General features: G+C 38.9%; 1 protein-coding gene across 1 annotated transcript in view; it reads right to left on the minus strand.

Moving 5' to 3' along the window:
* Positions 1 to 16,622, minus strand: part of BAZ1B (bromodomain adjacent to zinc finger domain 1B) — a 98,868-nt gene that overhangs the window by 45,204 nt on the left and 37,042 nt on the right. Inside the window, exons 5-7 of the mRNA XM_007940323.1 lie at positions 15,074 to 15,195; positions 11,325 to 11,522; positions 2,969 to 4,670 (exon numbers count right to left, since the gene is read on the minus strand). Coding sequence (XP_007938514.1) covers positions 2,969 to 4,670; positions 11,325 to 11,522; positions 15,074 to 15,195 — 2,022 coding nt within the window. The remainder of the gene's footprint in view (positions 1 to 2,968; positions 4,671 to 11,324; positions 11,523 to 15,073; positions 15,196 to 16,622) is intronic.

Below are 16,622 nucleotides of genomic sequence, written 5' to 3' on the forward strand. Positions count from 1 at the left end.
AAAAAAAAAAAAAAAATCTATGCCTGAAAATCACATCACCTGGAGTGAGACAAATGCCACTTCAATTGCATCTGTTTCCAATTTTTTATCTATATATTTGTATTTTTATATACATGAGAATTTACTAGTTTTAATTTTTATTTCACTGAATATTATGAATCGTTAGCATTTTTCCTATCATTAATGACTTCATTAAGGTATATTCTCAACAACAACAAAATAAGTTAAATATAAAGAAAATAAAAAAAGTTAAATACGGAGCTACTGTATAGTCCGGCAATTCCACTCTTAGGTAAATACCCCCAAAAACTGAGAGCAGGAACACAGATAACTGTACACCAACACTCACTGCAGTACCACTGGCATCAGTCAAAAGGTGGAAACAGCCTCAATTCCATCAATAGAAGGAATAGGTAAACAAAATGTGAGACACACATACAATGTGTTATCACAATCAGCCATAGAGAGAGATGAAGTCCCTTCACCCAAATCACAATACAAATTTTAAAAAGCGAGATGTAGTCCTGATACATGCTACTACATGGATGAACCTTGAAAATACTATGCTGAGTGTACAAAGTCAATCACAAGAGGACAAATACTGTATGGTCCTACCTATGTGAAATCTCTAGAACAGGCAAGTATACAGAGATCAAGGTGTATTAGCAGTTACCAGGGCTGGACAAGAAGGAGGGGGAAAGGAGGACTCTGTTTAAGGGACATGAGTCTAATAAGGGTGATGGAATGATTAGAGAACAGATAAGGATAATGGTAAAACATGATGAACTTAATGTCACCAAACTATGCATGTAAAGATTTTTTTAAATAGCAAGTTCTGTTACATGTGTATGCACTACCAAGGGAAAAAAAAAAGGCTGAAGCAACCCAAGGGTCCAGCAACAGATGAATGGATAAACAAAATGTGGTCTGTCCATACAGTATTTCAGCCATAAAGAGAAATGTTGGGGGGAAAAAGAATGGAGCATTTTTTTAAGGAGCACAGTTTCTACTGACGGTGATGAAAAACATCTGGAAATGAACAGAGGTAATACCTGCACATGATGCATGTAATTAATGTCACTGAATTGTATAATTGACAATGGCAAAAAAAAAAAAACAACTTCAAAACTTTTATAAATTAGACATTAAAAAAAAACAAGAAACTGAAAAGACAACCTACAAAATGAAAATATATTTAGTCATAAATCTGATAAAAGACTTGAATCTTGAACATTAAAGAACTCTTACAACTCAATAATAAAAAGGGCAGAGGATCTGATTATGTATGGATCCAAAGAAATACACAAACTGCCAAGAAACACAAGGGAAGATGCCGAGAACAGAAATCAAAACTGCAATGAAGCAGCACCTTACAGGGCAGTGAGTTAATGTCAATGAGGGAGCAACAACTCAGAAAAGGAGAGAAAGAGTGGTTGCACAACTCCAAGAATCTAATCACTGTCACTAAATTGTATGTGTCCAAACTGCTGAAGGAGCTCTGGTAGCATAGTGCCTAAGGCACTTGACTGATAACCAGAAGGCTGGCGGTTCAAACCCACCAGCCACTCCTCATAAGGAAGGTTGGGTAATCTAATTCCGTAGTGATACTGCCTCAGAAACCCAAGGAGGGGTCACTATGAGTCAGGGCCGACTCGACGGCACAAAACAACAACAACAAACTGCTGAACTGGTGTACGTTTCCTGCGTATATTCTCAACAACACCGAAATGAGAGAAAAAAATATGAAATACAAATTAAGACTATCATAACAGCTATAACCAACAAAAAGTCAGATAGTAAGTGTTTGCAAAAGTGATGAAATCAGAACTTTCATACACTGCTGGTGGGAATGTAAAACGGCAGCTCCTCAGGTTAAGCAGTTACCATATAACCGAACGAGTCTACTCCCAAGTATATATATACCCAGGAGATCTGAAAACATGTTTACACACAAGTGTGTAGACAAATGTTCCCAGTAGTATTCATAACTAAAAAAGTAGAAACAATCCAAATGCTTATCAAGTGATAAATGGATAAACAAAACATGGCATTATTCATACAACAGAATATTATTCAGCCATAAAAAGGAATGAAGGACAACACCACAACATGAATAAACCTTAAAAACATTATGTTAAGTTACAGTTAGTCACAAAAGACCACATATCATATGATTCCATTTCCAGGAGCTGTCCAGAATAGGCAAATCTCAACAGGAATAGAAAGCAAATCAGTGGCTACTCAGGGCTGAGGAGGATGGGGGACCGGCCAACAAGAGCTAGTATGGGGCTTCTTTTTGAAGTGATAAAGATGTTCCCAAGTCACCTGTGGTGATGGTCGTACACATCTATGAATACACTAAAAACCACTTAACTGTACACTGTACAGGATTAAATGGATGGTCTCCAACTTCTCTAGGAACTCACTATATGGCACATGAATGACAGCCAATAAAGTTATTTACAAAAAATTCAGACTGATGGTGCCATCAAAGCCCAAAGTTTTAAAATTTCTTAAATCTCACTGAAGGTAAGATTAGTATCTGAATTAGTGATTGTGCTAGGGGCTTCTAATACCTTGTCATTTAATTGTTACAACAATCTTATAAGACATACAAAGACAGCAAGTAGTGGATTTAGCTGTATGCTCCAAGGCATACAGCTAAATCAGAGCTAGGACTCAAACCCAGGCCGGCAACTCCCACATTAACTGCTACTGCCACCAAGCCTTTTTATGGACTTGGTCCTTTACTAAATCCAGAAAAGCTAACATCATATTAGTCTAACCCAAACTAGTAATTAGCAGAATGCCAGGCTGACCTGCTGGAATCTTACTATGTAACTAGCAAGCGTGCTGGGCATTACATACATAAAGCACTGAACAGCTATGACAAAACTAGAGACCTTAGTGATTCCCTTCCTTTTACTACCTTCTAAGTTTTCCCTTTCCTCTCAACCCAAGATTTTACCTTTCATTTCTCTCTCCTGGATTTCCCGTTCCTTCTTAGCCTGAATGGCAAGCAGCCTTCTGCTCTTCACAGCACTAATCATGTCTTCGGCTTCCATATCTACTTGGGGTTCAAACTTCACAATTTCTTTTTTCCTATCAGTTTTGCCTAAACCATTCTCCTCTTTTCCATTTTCTTTATTTCTGGCTTCCAACTCTTTCCGTTTCTGTTTCTCTGCTCTCTTCTTGTCATTTTCTTCCTTCAGCACAGCAAGCCGTTCCTTCCACAGCTCCGCAGACATCTGCTGTCTGGTTTCCATGTGGTCCTGCACTGAGTACGTCATAAGAATCCGGTGGCAGAGGGCTGTCAAGATCTGCAGCTTCTCCTCTGAGGTCAGCTCAAAAAATTCGGAGGTTTCCAGCTTCTCTAGGAACTCATCTTGCACTTCATTGTCCTCAAACGGTGCTGAATCCTTATTGTCATCTGCATCCGAGCCTTCACTTTCCTCCTGAACGTCGGATTTACGCAAGCAGAGCCTCACCAGCTCTGAAACAGAATGCAGAGTCAGAGGGATTTCTGACAGCTTCATTCCCAATTCACCATAGTCTTCTGCTATTTCATCCTGTAATAAGGTCTGTAAGAGGATGACCAATACTCTATTCAAATATAAAAAGCCACCCTTATCTGCACTCAAGGCTTCCATAAGGGACACAGCAGTAATAGGATACTGAGCATCTGGTAAGAGTAGCCCAGAGTAACAGCTCAAGAATTCCACCACCATGGCCACATCCCCAAAGAGTGTGTTGGGCAGCCCTTCAGGGGTATCCACTAGCCTGAATGTTGGAAGGTTTTTGCCAGTCAACTCTTGGTCCTCAAACCGCTTCTGCTTTTCTAGTCTCTCAAGCATTTCTTTCTCTCTCCGCTCCTTGGCTTTCTCCTTCAATTTTTCTTTCAGCTCCTCTCGCTTCTTTTTCAAATACTCTTTGCGTTGCTCTTCAGACATAGAGGCCCATTTCTTTTTGTGCTCTAGGAGCTCGTAGCGTTTTTGAACAATACTTCGCAATTCTTCTGGGAGACGAGCCCTATCTTCATTGGAGAGGAGACGAGCTGTTTTGGAGATAACGCAGGACAGGGCGCTCTTCTTGTCCTCCCTGTCTTTGTTTTCTTTGTAGTAGGCAATAAGGTGCAGGGCAGCTGGAGGCAGATGTTTATGAGGTTTACTAGAAGACCTAGGTGTACCCCCAGAACTCCGTGGGGCTCGTGTCATCTTCTGAGTGCCTTTGGCCATATCCAACAAAGTCATCTGCTTCATTTTGGTTTTAGGAGTCTTCAAGCCCTTTTTGGGTGATTTGGAATTCCCTGTGGATTTCTGTCCATTTAGGATACCTCTGCTTCTGCCCTTTGCCTTCAAAGGTTTGTCACTGTGCTTTCCTGGTTTCTTGGCAGTTGGGCCTTTCTTAGGAATGTGGAAGTTAGCATGCAGTTTGTTAGGGGACATCATCTTCATCACTTCCTCCAGATGCTCTTCTGGAGATTTGGAATTCTTTGAGTTCTTCACTTTGAGTGGGGAGCTATTCAAGGATTTCTTCAAGTGCACATGGCACCATAACTTGGGATTTAGTGGTGAACTGAGAGAAGTGTTATCAGTCTTGGATTTCTTTGAGGGTTTCCTGTCTGGGGATCCAGTATTCTTCCTCTTAGTAGAAGGGTTGAGAGTCATGTACTAGAATTAAGAACAGGAGCAAAATTAATTTAAATAAGCTAATTTTAAGAAGCAATATTTAAACATCCTAAAGGCCCTCTTCCTCAGCTACTGAGGTAAAGCTACATATTCATTTTTCTTCATAAACCTGTGTCCCTGAAAAATCAAAGATATGAACGTTAGCTAATGTTTCTTACTACTATCAATACAAAATTCTCTTGACACCCAGCTTTAAAAATCTATACTCTGATATCAAACATTTTTGCTACAGAACTGATTTTGTTATTATATACCAATTTAAATAAATAAATAACCATCATCAAGTCAATTCCAACATAGCAACCCCTACTGGGTTTCCAAGGCTATAATTTTTCTTTCTTTCTTGCACAGAGTGGCTGGTGGGCTCAAACCACTAACTATTTGGTTAGCAGCCAAATATCTTACCCACTATACCACTAGAAGGAGCTCTGGTAGCATAATGCCTAAGGCACTTGACTGCTACCCAGAAGGCTGGTGGTTCAAACCCACTAGCCACTCCTCAGAAGGAAGATGGGGTAATCTTCTGTAGTGATCTTGCCTCGGCAACCCAAGGAGGGATCGCTATTGATGGCACATAGCAACAATACCATCAGAGCTCCTTGATATACTGATTCAAAAAAAAAAAAACCCTCACTGCCATCAAGTCAGGTCCAACTCACAGCAACCCTTCCTTGGGTTTCGCTACAGAGGTAGATTCCCCAGTCTTCAGAGTAGCTGGTGGGTTTGAAATGCCCACCTTCTGATTAGTAGTCAAATGCTTTAGGCACTACACCACCAGAGCTCCCTGATACATTAATTAGTAGCTCTTGAATATTTTAATGAAAATCTATGAAACTTTTCCCCTGAAACAACATACAAGGAGTCCCACTTACCATTTCTGGGTCATTCCATGAGCCCCAGAGTAAGGATACCTGCACTAGATAAAGGCAGTATATCATAACCACCAACAACCATGGCCACAGACAAGGACACTTCCTGACCCTGGCCTCTAGGTCCTCAAAGTCCTCCTACCAGAAGAACTCATTTTCATGAATGCATTAATAACCATAAACCCTCTAAAATCTCAACTGCATGTGGTTCTCTCTTTGAAATTGCAAATTCACTTCCTCTAGTACCACCAAATCCTATAATCCTTCCCTCTCACCAGGACTTAAAATCTATCTACCAAACTTTCACCACCCTCCCCTCACTTCCTTGCCCTTCTTTACCCAGAGGCAACTCCACAGTCAAGCATTATAATCAGTCTTTTTCATCAACCTACAACTCCCTTGGCTCTCCTGCTTTATTATCTTCTTGGCAAAACCTTAACCCTAACCCTGATTAACTACAACTCTACGTATGCCTGGCCTATTCACATTTAGCTTAAACACGGCTAAACTAAAAGATAGAAAGACAGTGAATAGTCTCACTTTAAGTTCACAACCAGGCACCTAAATGCTGCTCAGCAGTCACAGGACAGCCCCTCAAGCCACACTCACCTCCCCACTCTTCTAGACAGCAATCTCACATCTCCTTCTGTCCCCCCAAGCCCTCTCACTGCTCACCCCCATCATACAGAGTTAGTTAATAGGTTAGAACCCAGTCCTTTTGTCATAATATCACCGTTTCCCATTTAAATGTGCGTTTTTAAATAATAGTACTTTAAAAAAAAAAAAAAAAAAGCTGTGATTCTAATGTTTTAAAAAATTTAATTATGAAGAAAAATGCCTGGCAGCCAAAACTCAACTAAATGAAATCATCAATCAATGCAAAAGTACAACCCATTCTGGAACTGTTTCTTCTTTCAAGGATTAGGAGAAAAATCAAGCCATCTCTGGAATATCCCAATTCCTACTACCAAAAGCAGCCCACCATTCAGATGGCTTCAGGGACCTGCTGGACTGACTTCAGGTTTTTCAGTAGAAAGAACTAAGCTGATAAAGAACCCCATGTAAAAGACATCTGCAAGCGTGGGGAGGACAGGCTAGTGTGAGATGAGAGCTGGCCAGGAAACAGAGATGAGTGGATAAGAAATAATGAGCTCTTAAAAAAGACTACAAGGAAATGGCTACAGTGAAATAAATCCCAGACATCACAAGACTGAATACTCACTAAGCTATCTAAAGTGAGTGAGACAATGTCAAATAAGATCTGAACATTAAAGAAAAAAATCATCACAGAAACTGACAAAACCAAAGCAGTACCAGAAGTAGAAATCCAGTCTGCAATCAGTGTCCTACACTTAGCAAATCCCACTCTGGCCAAATTCTGGAACGTTACAGGCCAATCTCCCTTTTAAAAATAACAGGCAATCAAGTCACTGTTCTTCTGGTTGACTATTTCTATTGCCTGACTGAAACTGGATGTTTTGCTCCCCAACAATGGCCCCCAGGAAGGGATGACAAAGAGGTTTTAACAGATTTACAGAATGTAAACCTTACCCATGACTCAGGGGTACTTTCCCAAAGCAGTGGCACTGAATTTCAGAATGTTAAAAAGGTTAAACAAAAATAGCTTATTTAAGATTTCACCATCCTCCAGGATAGCAATAGTATCAATACTCAAAGAGAACAGTACTTCAGAGACCAGCCTACAAATCGCAGAGTAAGACTGGTCACTGCCCTGGCAGAAATTCAAGAAAAATGTGTGCCTCTGAAAGGTTAACTATCCTTTTCAGCCAGCCTCGAAAACCTCTGGCATCCAGACATAACAGATGGATACTTTTCTCTAATGCTCAGAAAACAGAGTGCATTTAAAGTCCTTCTAAAATGAAAACTATCACTAAAAAAGAAAAGGAGACTCCAGTGAGACTAAGTTTCAACTGCAGCATTTTAAAGAGTTGCCTTTTAACAGTGACAATTATACTAGGGCCACCTCTTAATGTAATTATTGTATTTCTATCTATTTTAAAAGTCCTTCAAATTTAGCATTAAGTTTCTTTAAATTTCTTCCCCTTAGATGTATAGTATGCAGAAAAACTGCAAGAGCTGGGATAGTTCAGCCATAAGAGGGGTTCAGCAACCTATTTTTATTTGTAAGGTGTGATTTTTTGCCAAGGCACACCATATAATTTTTTCTCTTAAAAATGAAAGAAATGAACTCACCCAACCCCCTCCCAACAGGCCGGCTCCCGGCGTGAGCAGTCCTTCAGTAACTGGATCATCTCAGCATGGGGCATGCTGGGCAGTCACAGCCAATGGGAGCCGGCATGGCTGGACTCAGGGGGATCTGAAAAAGTATAAAACCACTTATGTGCTAAGGGTGTCTGTCCCCTATCCTCCATTTAGCACAAGTAATCAGTGCATGGGGAGGGAGAAGGGAAGAAAGCACACCTAGATGAGCAGTGTTATGGTTTTTAGGCTCTTCCTAACTGCTGAAAAGTATGTCTCAACAAGGGGAGCTAAAGGAGAATAGTGTATACAATTCTTTGTGGCCTGTCACCGGGGACACACCACTACTTCACAAATACTTACTTATCTTAAAAGTCATGTTTTTTAATAAATGAAATAAAAAGAAACTCTATTTGCAGCAGCTTATTCAGATGCTGGATTTAAATGAATAGTAAGAAATACAGCCTCAACTGCAAGATTCCTGAAGCAGAAAATTCTACCAATCGACATTCTGATTCTTATTTCACTCTTCACATTCACACAAAGCACTGTGTGAGGAGGGGTTTGAGGGAGACATTCACACAAGGGGCCTGTCTCAATTCCTACCTCCTTTTATCAGGAAATGTGCAAAATGAATGACTACTTTGTTCTAGCCACTAATTCATAACCAACTTTTAAGAACCAAAATTTATTTATTTTTAATCTTAAGGCTATATGGACACTTACTTCAAATATCTATTATTATGACAGGTAAGACCTTATAAAAATGTGTAATAATAGTAATTAATATCACCAATAATGACATAAAATTAAATCATGTGCCTCCAGATCCAAAAAGGACCTGCTGAGAAAAATACAACATCAATTCTGTGATATGCCTACCCAAATTTCATAACCTGAATCTAACAATGAGGAAATAAATCCAAATCAGGGCCCATTCTACAAGATAACTGGCCCCTATTTAAAAATGTCACAGTTCTGAAACATGAGGAAAAACGGAGAAACTATTCCAGATTAAAGGAGCTGAAAGACACAAGACAAATAAATGCCAACACTAGATCCTGAACCAGAATTGGGGGGGAGGGGCTGTAAAAGGGCATTATTAGGACAACTGGCACAATATGAGTAAGAATTATAGATTAGATAATAATATGGCTTCAATATTCATTTCCTAATTTTGATAAATGTACTATTGTTAAATTAGGAAATACCAGTTTATAGAATACAGATATTAAAGTATAGAATATTGCAAAAAGGTATCCTGTCTTGCAACCAACTCAAATGGTTCAGGGAAAAAAAGTGTGTATGTGTATGTGTGTGTAGAGAAAAATGACAGAATTGTAGTAAACCGTCAACATTTGAGGACTCCAGCTGAAGTATATGGAAATTCTTTATACCACTCTGTCACTTTTTCTGTAACCATGAAATTATTTCAAAATAAAATTATTAACAATACATTAAGGACCGTATTAATCTAAATGGTTTTAGGAGTCCAGATGTCTTAAAAAGTGGTGTTTTCCTGTCTCTGTCCAAAAGCTTTCCTGCTTGGACAAACCAGTCAGTCCAAAATAACAGTGCAAACATGATGGACAGACTCTGAAAGCATTAGAGCTACAATGTATTACAAGAGGAAAATGGACAAAGAAGGCCAACTTCATGTTAGATGATTCTCCAAGTCACCAGGCCTACAAAAAATTATGCCATCCCCCTAAACCTAATGCCAGTAGCATTTTTCTCAACAGCTTCTTCTAATGGAACTTAAGGAAATAAATTTCATAGTCATGTACCTATTACACACATCATGATATAAAACTAAAGACAGTCCTTATTCTTGAGTGTTTTATATTCCAAGAAGAGGTGAAGCGATCACCAACACACCCGTCATCACCCTCGGCCGTAACTTTCTCTCTCCCTCGCCTACGTTCTGCTCCTCAATCCATTCCCAAAACTGCTGCTCAGAACCTGCTGACTCCAGCCAGGCCTCGTACTTCTCTACAGTAAATATATTCATTTCCCTCATAGAGTATTAAATTCTACTAAAACCAAAGAGAAGACAAAAACACAAAATGTTTTTTTAAAAGTCCACTGCCTTTAGGATGGGGGTGGGGGGGAACGTGATCAACGCTAATTCTCACGCATTATTCACAATTTCCTTTAGATGGGGAAAGAATCCCAAACACCACTTGAGGGACTATGTATCTGTGCTCTTCACTAGATTCCACACTGGCTAAGATGCCAAAAGTCCTTCAAAAAAAATAATTTTATGAAAAGGAAAACACAACTTCTATGCAAAACACAGGAGACGGTATGTCAAATGGCATTGGGGAACAGGAAATGATAGTTCAAGGTAAGGGAAATGCCTAATAAAGATGAGTACATGCCCTTGATTTCCTAGACTGCTAGTAAGTACTTATTATCAACAAAAGAAACATAAATACTCTCAATGTCTATATTTTAAAAAGAAAACAGAAAAAATCTTATTGGTAGGACAGAAAAGAGAATCAGAGATCCTAGGTCAGTGTGTTGGTTTCTATCATTCACTTTCTGTTGGTTCTAATTAGATGAAGCCTCAGTTTCCTCATCTGGAAAATAATACACCATACAGCTTTGTAAGAATGCTTTTAAGATTAAATGGGGAAAAAAAAGGGGGGATCAGTTTGCTGGTCTGATAGAGCCTGATGACTAAGACTATAGCCCCTAGCTGCCCTTCAGGTCTGGAACTGAACCCACTTCCGTGGCTTCCAGCCAAACAAAAGACAGGCATATGAGGTGAACATTTGCACTAGGTAGGTATATTCCTTGAAGCAATCAATCATGGGAGAACAGAAGGGCAGTGTTTGCACAGGGAGACAGCTCAGGGGGCAGGAATGCATGGAGGGAAGGACACAGGGAAAAGGTAACTATGGGGAGGAAGTAAGAGGGGAGCTGTTGCATTGTGGGAAATTGCAGTCAATGTCATGAGACAAAGTGTATGTGAGCTACTGTATGGAAAGTGAATTTGCTCTGTAAACTTTCACCCAAATCACAATAAAAATTAATAAATAAATTAAAAGAATACTTTGAAGATTAAATGAGATGACTGACTAAAGAAAAAAAGCACTTAATCCTGCCAAGAGGAAAATGGTAGGTTTTCAACTCATCTGTCACACAGAGGGGCACTCATTCCAAGTTCTTCATAAAGCTCCCACATGTGGTCATCTTCTCTGACAGACAAAATCATTGTTCATTTTCAGGAACTAATACGCAAAATGTTTGTTGTATTTATGCTGCAACTAATTCCAAAAAGGACATAAGGCAGAAAAGCACATATATATAGTTCTTTTTCAAATTATGTAAACATAGTAAAATATACAGAACTAGGGGAAATATACATGTCACCACTCCCCTATCATAACCTACATAAAAGAAATAACTATAGAATTTTAAATTAATTTTCTGATGTAAGAGTACAAATTTTGCTATCAAATTGATCTTTTAGAGCACTGGAGAAAAGAAACTCATCAAAAATGGTCTATCCTGCTGTGTTAAGAATTAATAGTGATCTTACCTTGTATGGATCAAGTAAAAAGTCACTGAATTTGCTAGGCAGGGAATATTTTTTCACCAACTCGTCTTCCACCACCCAAGGTGCATTTTCACCAGTACCAGCCCGTAACGCGTTATGTCGTATAAAGTATCGAAGGATCTCCTTATTTGGTGGACGCTCTGTACGAGTCAAGCTGTCTGCTGGCACATTGCTGATGATCTATGTTAACAAATATAAAGAACTCACCACTAGAGTATGTTCTATTGAAGCATTAAGAACAAATGTTTATGTTCTCTCCAGAAAAATCCCAATAACCCAAACCAAGCCCACTGCCATCAAGTCAATTCTGACTCATAGCACCCTATAGGATGGAGAAGAACTGCCCCATGTGGTTTCCAAGGCTGTAAATCTTTATGGTAGCAAACGGCTTCATCTTTCTTCCACAGAGCAGCTGGTGGGTTTGAACTTCTGGTTAGCAGTCAAATGCTTTAACCACCAGAGTAAAAAATTACAGTATAAACTATAAAATAGGACTATAAAACAGAAGAACAAGTAGAATCATGTCCAGAGATAGAATGTCAATTTAAAGATATCCCTAGGCAATTTGTCAATATGTATTTGAAGTTCTAAACATGTGCATACCCTTTAACCAGCAATTCCTCTTATAAAAATTTATCTTAGGTAAATGGACAAAGTCATTATCAACTGCTTATAATAGGAAAAAAGGGAAGAGGGATTACCTAAAGGTACATCAATAAAGGATTGTTTTTTAAAATTAAAACACATGAAGTACAGGACAAGATGAGCCATGAAATAAAAAATGTTTCTCAATGAGACCACATTCATCAAAATCACCTAAGGTGCTATTAAAATGGAGATTCCTGGGCCTCATCCCAAATTTACTGAAACAGAAGAAACTCTGAGTCTAGGGACCTACTTTTTTTTTTTTTTTTTAAGTTATGTAGTAAAATTTTCAAACTTTTCCCGAATATACAGAAAACTGCAATTATAAGTGAGTACACAGTTCAATTAATTTCTTGGAACTAACACATCCATGTAGTCAAATTCAGATCTAGCAGAGAAACATGACCTGGGCTCCAGAAACCTCTGAAGTACCCACCTTCCAGTCTCTAATCCCCCAAAAGTAACCACTATCCTGACTTCTAACAGCATAATTCATTTTGCATGTTCATGTACTGATATGAATGGAATCAGATATTATGCCCTCCTATGTCTGGTTCTTTTGCTCAGAAATATTTCTTGCTGTTCATCCTTTGTGTTATAGGGAATCTACAGTTTTAATGAATTCCCCCATTGACTATAATACACATTACAATCTGTGATAATCTTTTCAGAAGAAGATTTAATGATACTACAAATGTTTACTACACAGTAAATTAAGTTACGTAACAGCTAACCACCATTAACCACTCTATTCACCAATTATCATGAGTGTGAGATTTGAGATCATTTCTTTCTCATTTATATTTTCTATCTTCCTATAATCATTAGCTATCTGTGAACAAAAGCAATTTAACTTATTAGTAAGAACAATACGAATGATAATTACGGAAGTGGTTCAGATTCCCTAGCAATATGTTTTAACTAGCTACATTCATGAATAAGAGGTAAGGAACTTAGAAAAAAACTGTATTTACAGAATCTAATTTTCTAATACAAAGAATTCTAATGACTCAGCCATGTTTTCAGATCACACACTATAAAATAAATTACTCAGAATAGAACAAGATTTGTCAACATTCTGAGGCAGAAAAAAAAACCCAGTAATTTAAAAGGCAAAAAAAACTGGGTTCCAATCCTTCCCAGTGTCTATTACAGACTAGGAACTTTGGCAAAGGTATCACATTTCTCAGGCCTTCACTATTTAATCTGTAAAAGCTATATATGCAGATAAATGTGCAGCTGCCTTTAGTAACAATTCCTTCACTTTGCCCTTCTGTTACAAAAACTAGGATTCTACATATATGAGTATCAGAAAGTAATATGCCATATTTCTTGGAGGCTAAGATGCCATATTATTTTCTGTGCCTCTAAGAAAAATATTCTTGCCAATTGATTTTAAAGTATGTCCTGAGAGAAGCAGTGAGGACAAGAATGCAAACAGAAACCTAGACATCAAGGTTCACTGCTATATTTTTCATAATAGCCAAAGGTGAAAACAGTCAAATGTCCATTAATAGATGAATGGATAAACAAAATTTGATATATGCATGTGTGTATATATATAGAAAACCAAAAACAAACTCACTGCCGTCAAGTCAGATCTGACTCACAGCAACCCCTCCTTGGGTTTCTGAGGCGGTATCACTATGGAAGAAGACTGCCCAACCTTCCTTCCAGAGTGGCTGGTGGGTCTGAACCGCCAGCCTTCTAGTTAGTAGTCAAATGCCTTAGGCACTACGCCACCAGAGCTCCTGTATGTATGTATGTGTGTGTATCTATCTATCTAGATAGATAGATACACACACACACACACACACACGAACAATGGAATACAGAAAGTTTCCAAGGCTGTAATCTTTACAGAAGCCAGCTGCCACGGAACAGCTGGTGGGTTCAAATCAGTCTTTCAGTTAGCAGCCAAGCACTTTAATCACTGTGGCACCAGGGCTCCAATGGATTACTACTCAGCCATAAAGATATGGATGACCCTTGAAAACATCATGCTGGGAAAAATAATTCAGTTTCAAAAGGACAAGTACTGTACAATCTCACTTCTATGAAATAAGCAAATACAAAGAAACCAAAGATTATTAGTGGTTACCAGGGGTGGGAGGAAGGGGGAGAGGGTGAGTTATTGCTTAGGGGGCACTGAGTAGTCAGTTTACATTAATGGTGGTAGAATGACTTGGAAAAGGATAGGGAGCATCACTGTAGAACTTGAAGAATGTAATCAATGTTCTGAATTACACACGAAGGAGCTATTGCGATGGTGTACTTTACTGGTGTGTTTTCACCACAATGAGATTTTTAGTTTTTAATTTTAAATAAATAAATTGGCCATATTAGAGTTTATCTTTTATACAGAAAAAGAAAAAAATACATATATATACACAAGTATCTCTTGATTTTAAGACATTTTACACCATGAAAGATCAATAAAATATTATACACTAAGTTACCTTAGAGATTTATTGTTGTAGGTTATTACTTCCATAGATTCCTTGTAAAAGCACTGATGAAAGTGACTCAACTTTTGAGTTTAATTATATTACAAATGGCTCTACTTTTAATTAGAAAGAGCTATTTTCTCAGGAAGTTTGTAACTAATGAGAACAGACTCTTATTCCTCAAACTGGGTTTCAACCTCAAACGTAAATTACTCTTAAAACCAAAACCTTGTTGCCATTGATTCTGACTCATACCAACCAGCAGGACAAGTCAGAATTGCCTCAACAGGATTCTAAGGGACAGTGATCTCTAATGGAGGTGGATGCCACACCTTTCTCCTACTGAGCACACTGGTGGGTTCAAACCGCCAACCCTGCATTAGCAGCCAAGTGCTTGACCAACGCACCACCAGGGTGCCAGGATAGTTATTCCTAAAAATTAGAAAAAATATGCTCTATACTAGGAAATAAAATATAATTTAACTTAAAGTCCTAATTACTAAAACTGGAAAACCACTCAGAGGTTTTGGGGTAGAATTGACATTTTTCTGTAGCAAATTTTCTCTAAGAAAAAGAAATCTGCTCTTTTCTAAACCAGCATCTACCATACTTAAGGGTGTATATAAAGTGCCGACTAACCTTGTCTTCATTCTGTAGTTTCACATCATATTTGTGAGGCAGAAACTTGGGAGGAGCCCACTTTTTCTCTCCTTTCTTTAGCGAAGTAGGGAGCTTTCGTGGAGATCTACGTGCCCTGTCATCTAGTCAAATCAACAGAAAAGAAATTAGTGAAAAAAAGAATTATTTTCATTTCAGTCTATTCATTAACAATAATTTTATTGAACATCTACTCTGTACCACACACTGAATGATAAGGTACAAAGATGAATCATAAAGTCCTTAGCCTAAAGGAGCTAAAGTCTGGGGGCAATCAATAAATAATTACAATGTAACATTGAAAATAATCCTACAGAGGTAGGTAGAGAAAAATACAGAGAAAAAAACTGAATAGAGAGAAGGAATACCTAACTTGGTCTGCAGACAGACAGGGAAGGCCTAGAAAGGACAGAACTTACTCAAAGACTTCACACACCCCAGAGATATTGTGAGTTCAGTTCTAGACCACAGCAATAAAATGAATACCTAATAAAGCAAGTCATACAATTTTGTGCTTCCTAGTGCATAAAAATGTTCACATTTTAAAGTATTGTGAGAATTACCAAAATATGACAGAGACATGATGAGAGCACATGCTGTTAGAAAAATGAAGCTGACAGACCTGCTCAACACAGGGCTGCCACAAACCTTCCACTTATTTGCCTTTTTCTTCTTAAAAAAACCAAAACCACCACATTATCTGCAAAGTATAATAAGCAAAGTGCAATGAAATGAGGTATGCCTATGAAAAAGTCTGCTGCTGCAGCAGTGAACGGCTTCCTACGGCCCTTCTGGCCCTCATCCTGCACCTTGTGATACACTGTCACTCCTAACTCTCTACGCCTGCTTAGGGTGGGACGTATCCTTGCTGGAGGGTGTGACTCACATCACTACCCTTAGTTTCCTTGAGGGTCTCTGTGTGAATATTCCCGGAAAGTTTCTCTTACTCCAGCCAGTCCTGCATCTGGTTCGTCATCATCTCATGCCTGGACCTGAGACAGCAGCTGCTCATCTGGATCCGCCAATTTGGGTTCGCCAGCCCCTACACCCACCCGAGTGGAAAGAATCCTCCAGACCTACTCACGGACATGGGACTGGCCAGCCTTCAAGCCTCTACCACCACATGAACCATTTCTTTGGCAGTTTGTGAGTTCCATGAGATGTTAAAGCAAAACACGGAACCTTAAGACAGGAGGGAGAGTGCTGAGGGGAGTAGAAAGAGTTGATGTCAGAGGTGATGAAGTGGCACAATAGTTTGGAAAAGCTGGACATCTGGGACATCTTTAACCTCCACCTCATAGGGACCAGCCTTGTGCTGATCTTTCTGAAATAAATTATTTGAGCAGTTGGTGGTAGTGGTGTTAGGTGCCATCAAGTTAATTCTGACTCACAGCAACCCTAGTATCACCAAAACACTGCCCTGTCCTGTACCACCCTCACAATCTTTGCTATTCTTGAGCCCATCACTGCAGCCACTGTGTCAATCCATCTCATTGAGGGCCTTCCCCTTTTGCACTGACCCTCCACTTTA

This window comes from Orycteropus afer, unplaced genomic scaffold (genome assembly GCF_000298275.1).
Source record: "Orycteropus afer afer isolate SDZICR_OR568_19922 unplaced genomic scaffold, OryAfe1.0 scaffold00006, whole genome shotgun sequence".
Taxonomy (NCBI): Eukaryota; Metazoa; Chordata; class Mammalia; order Tubulidentata; family Orycteropodidae; genus Orycteropus; species Orycteropus afer.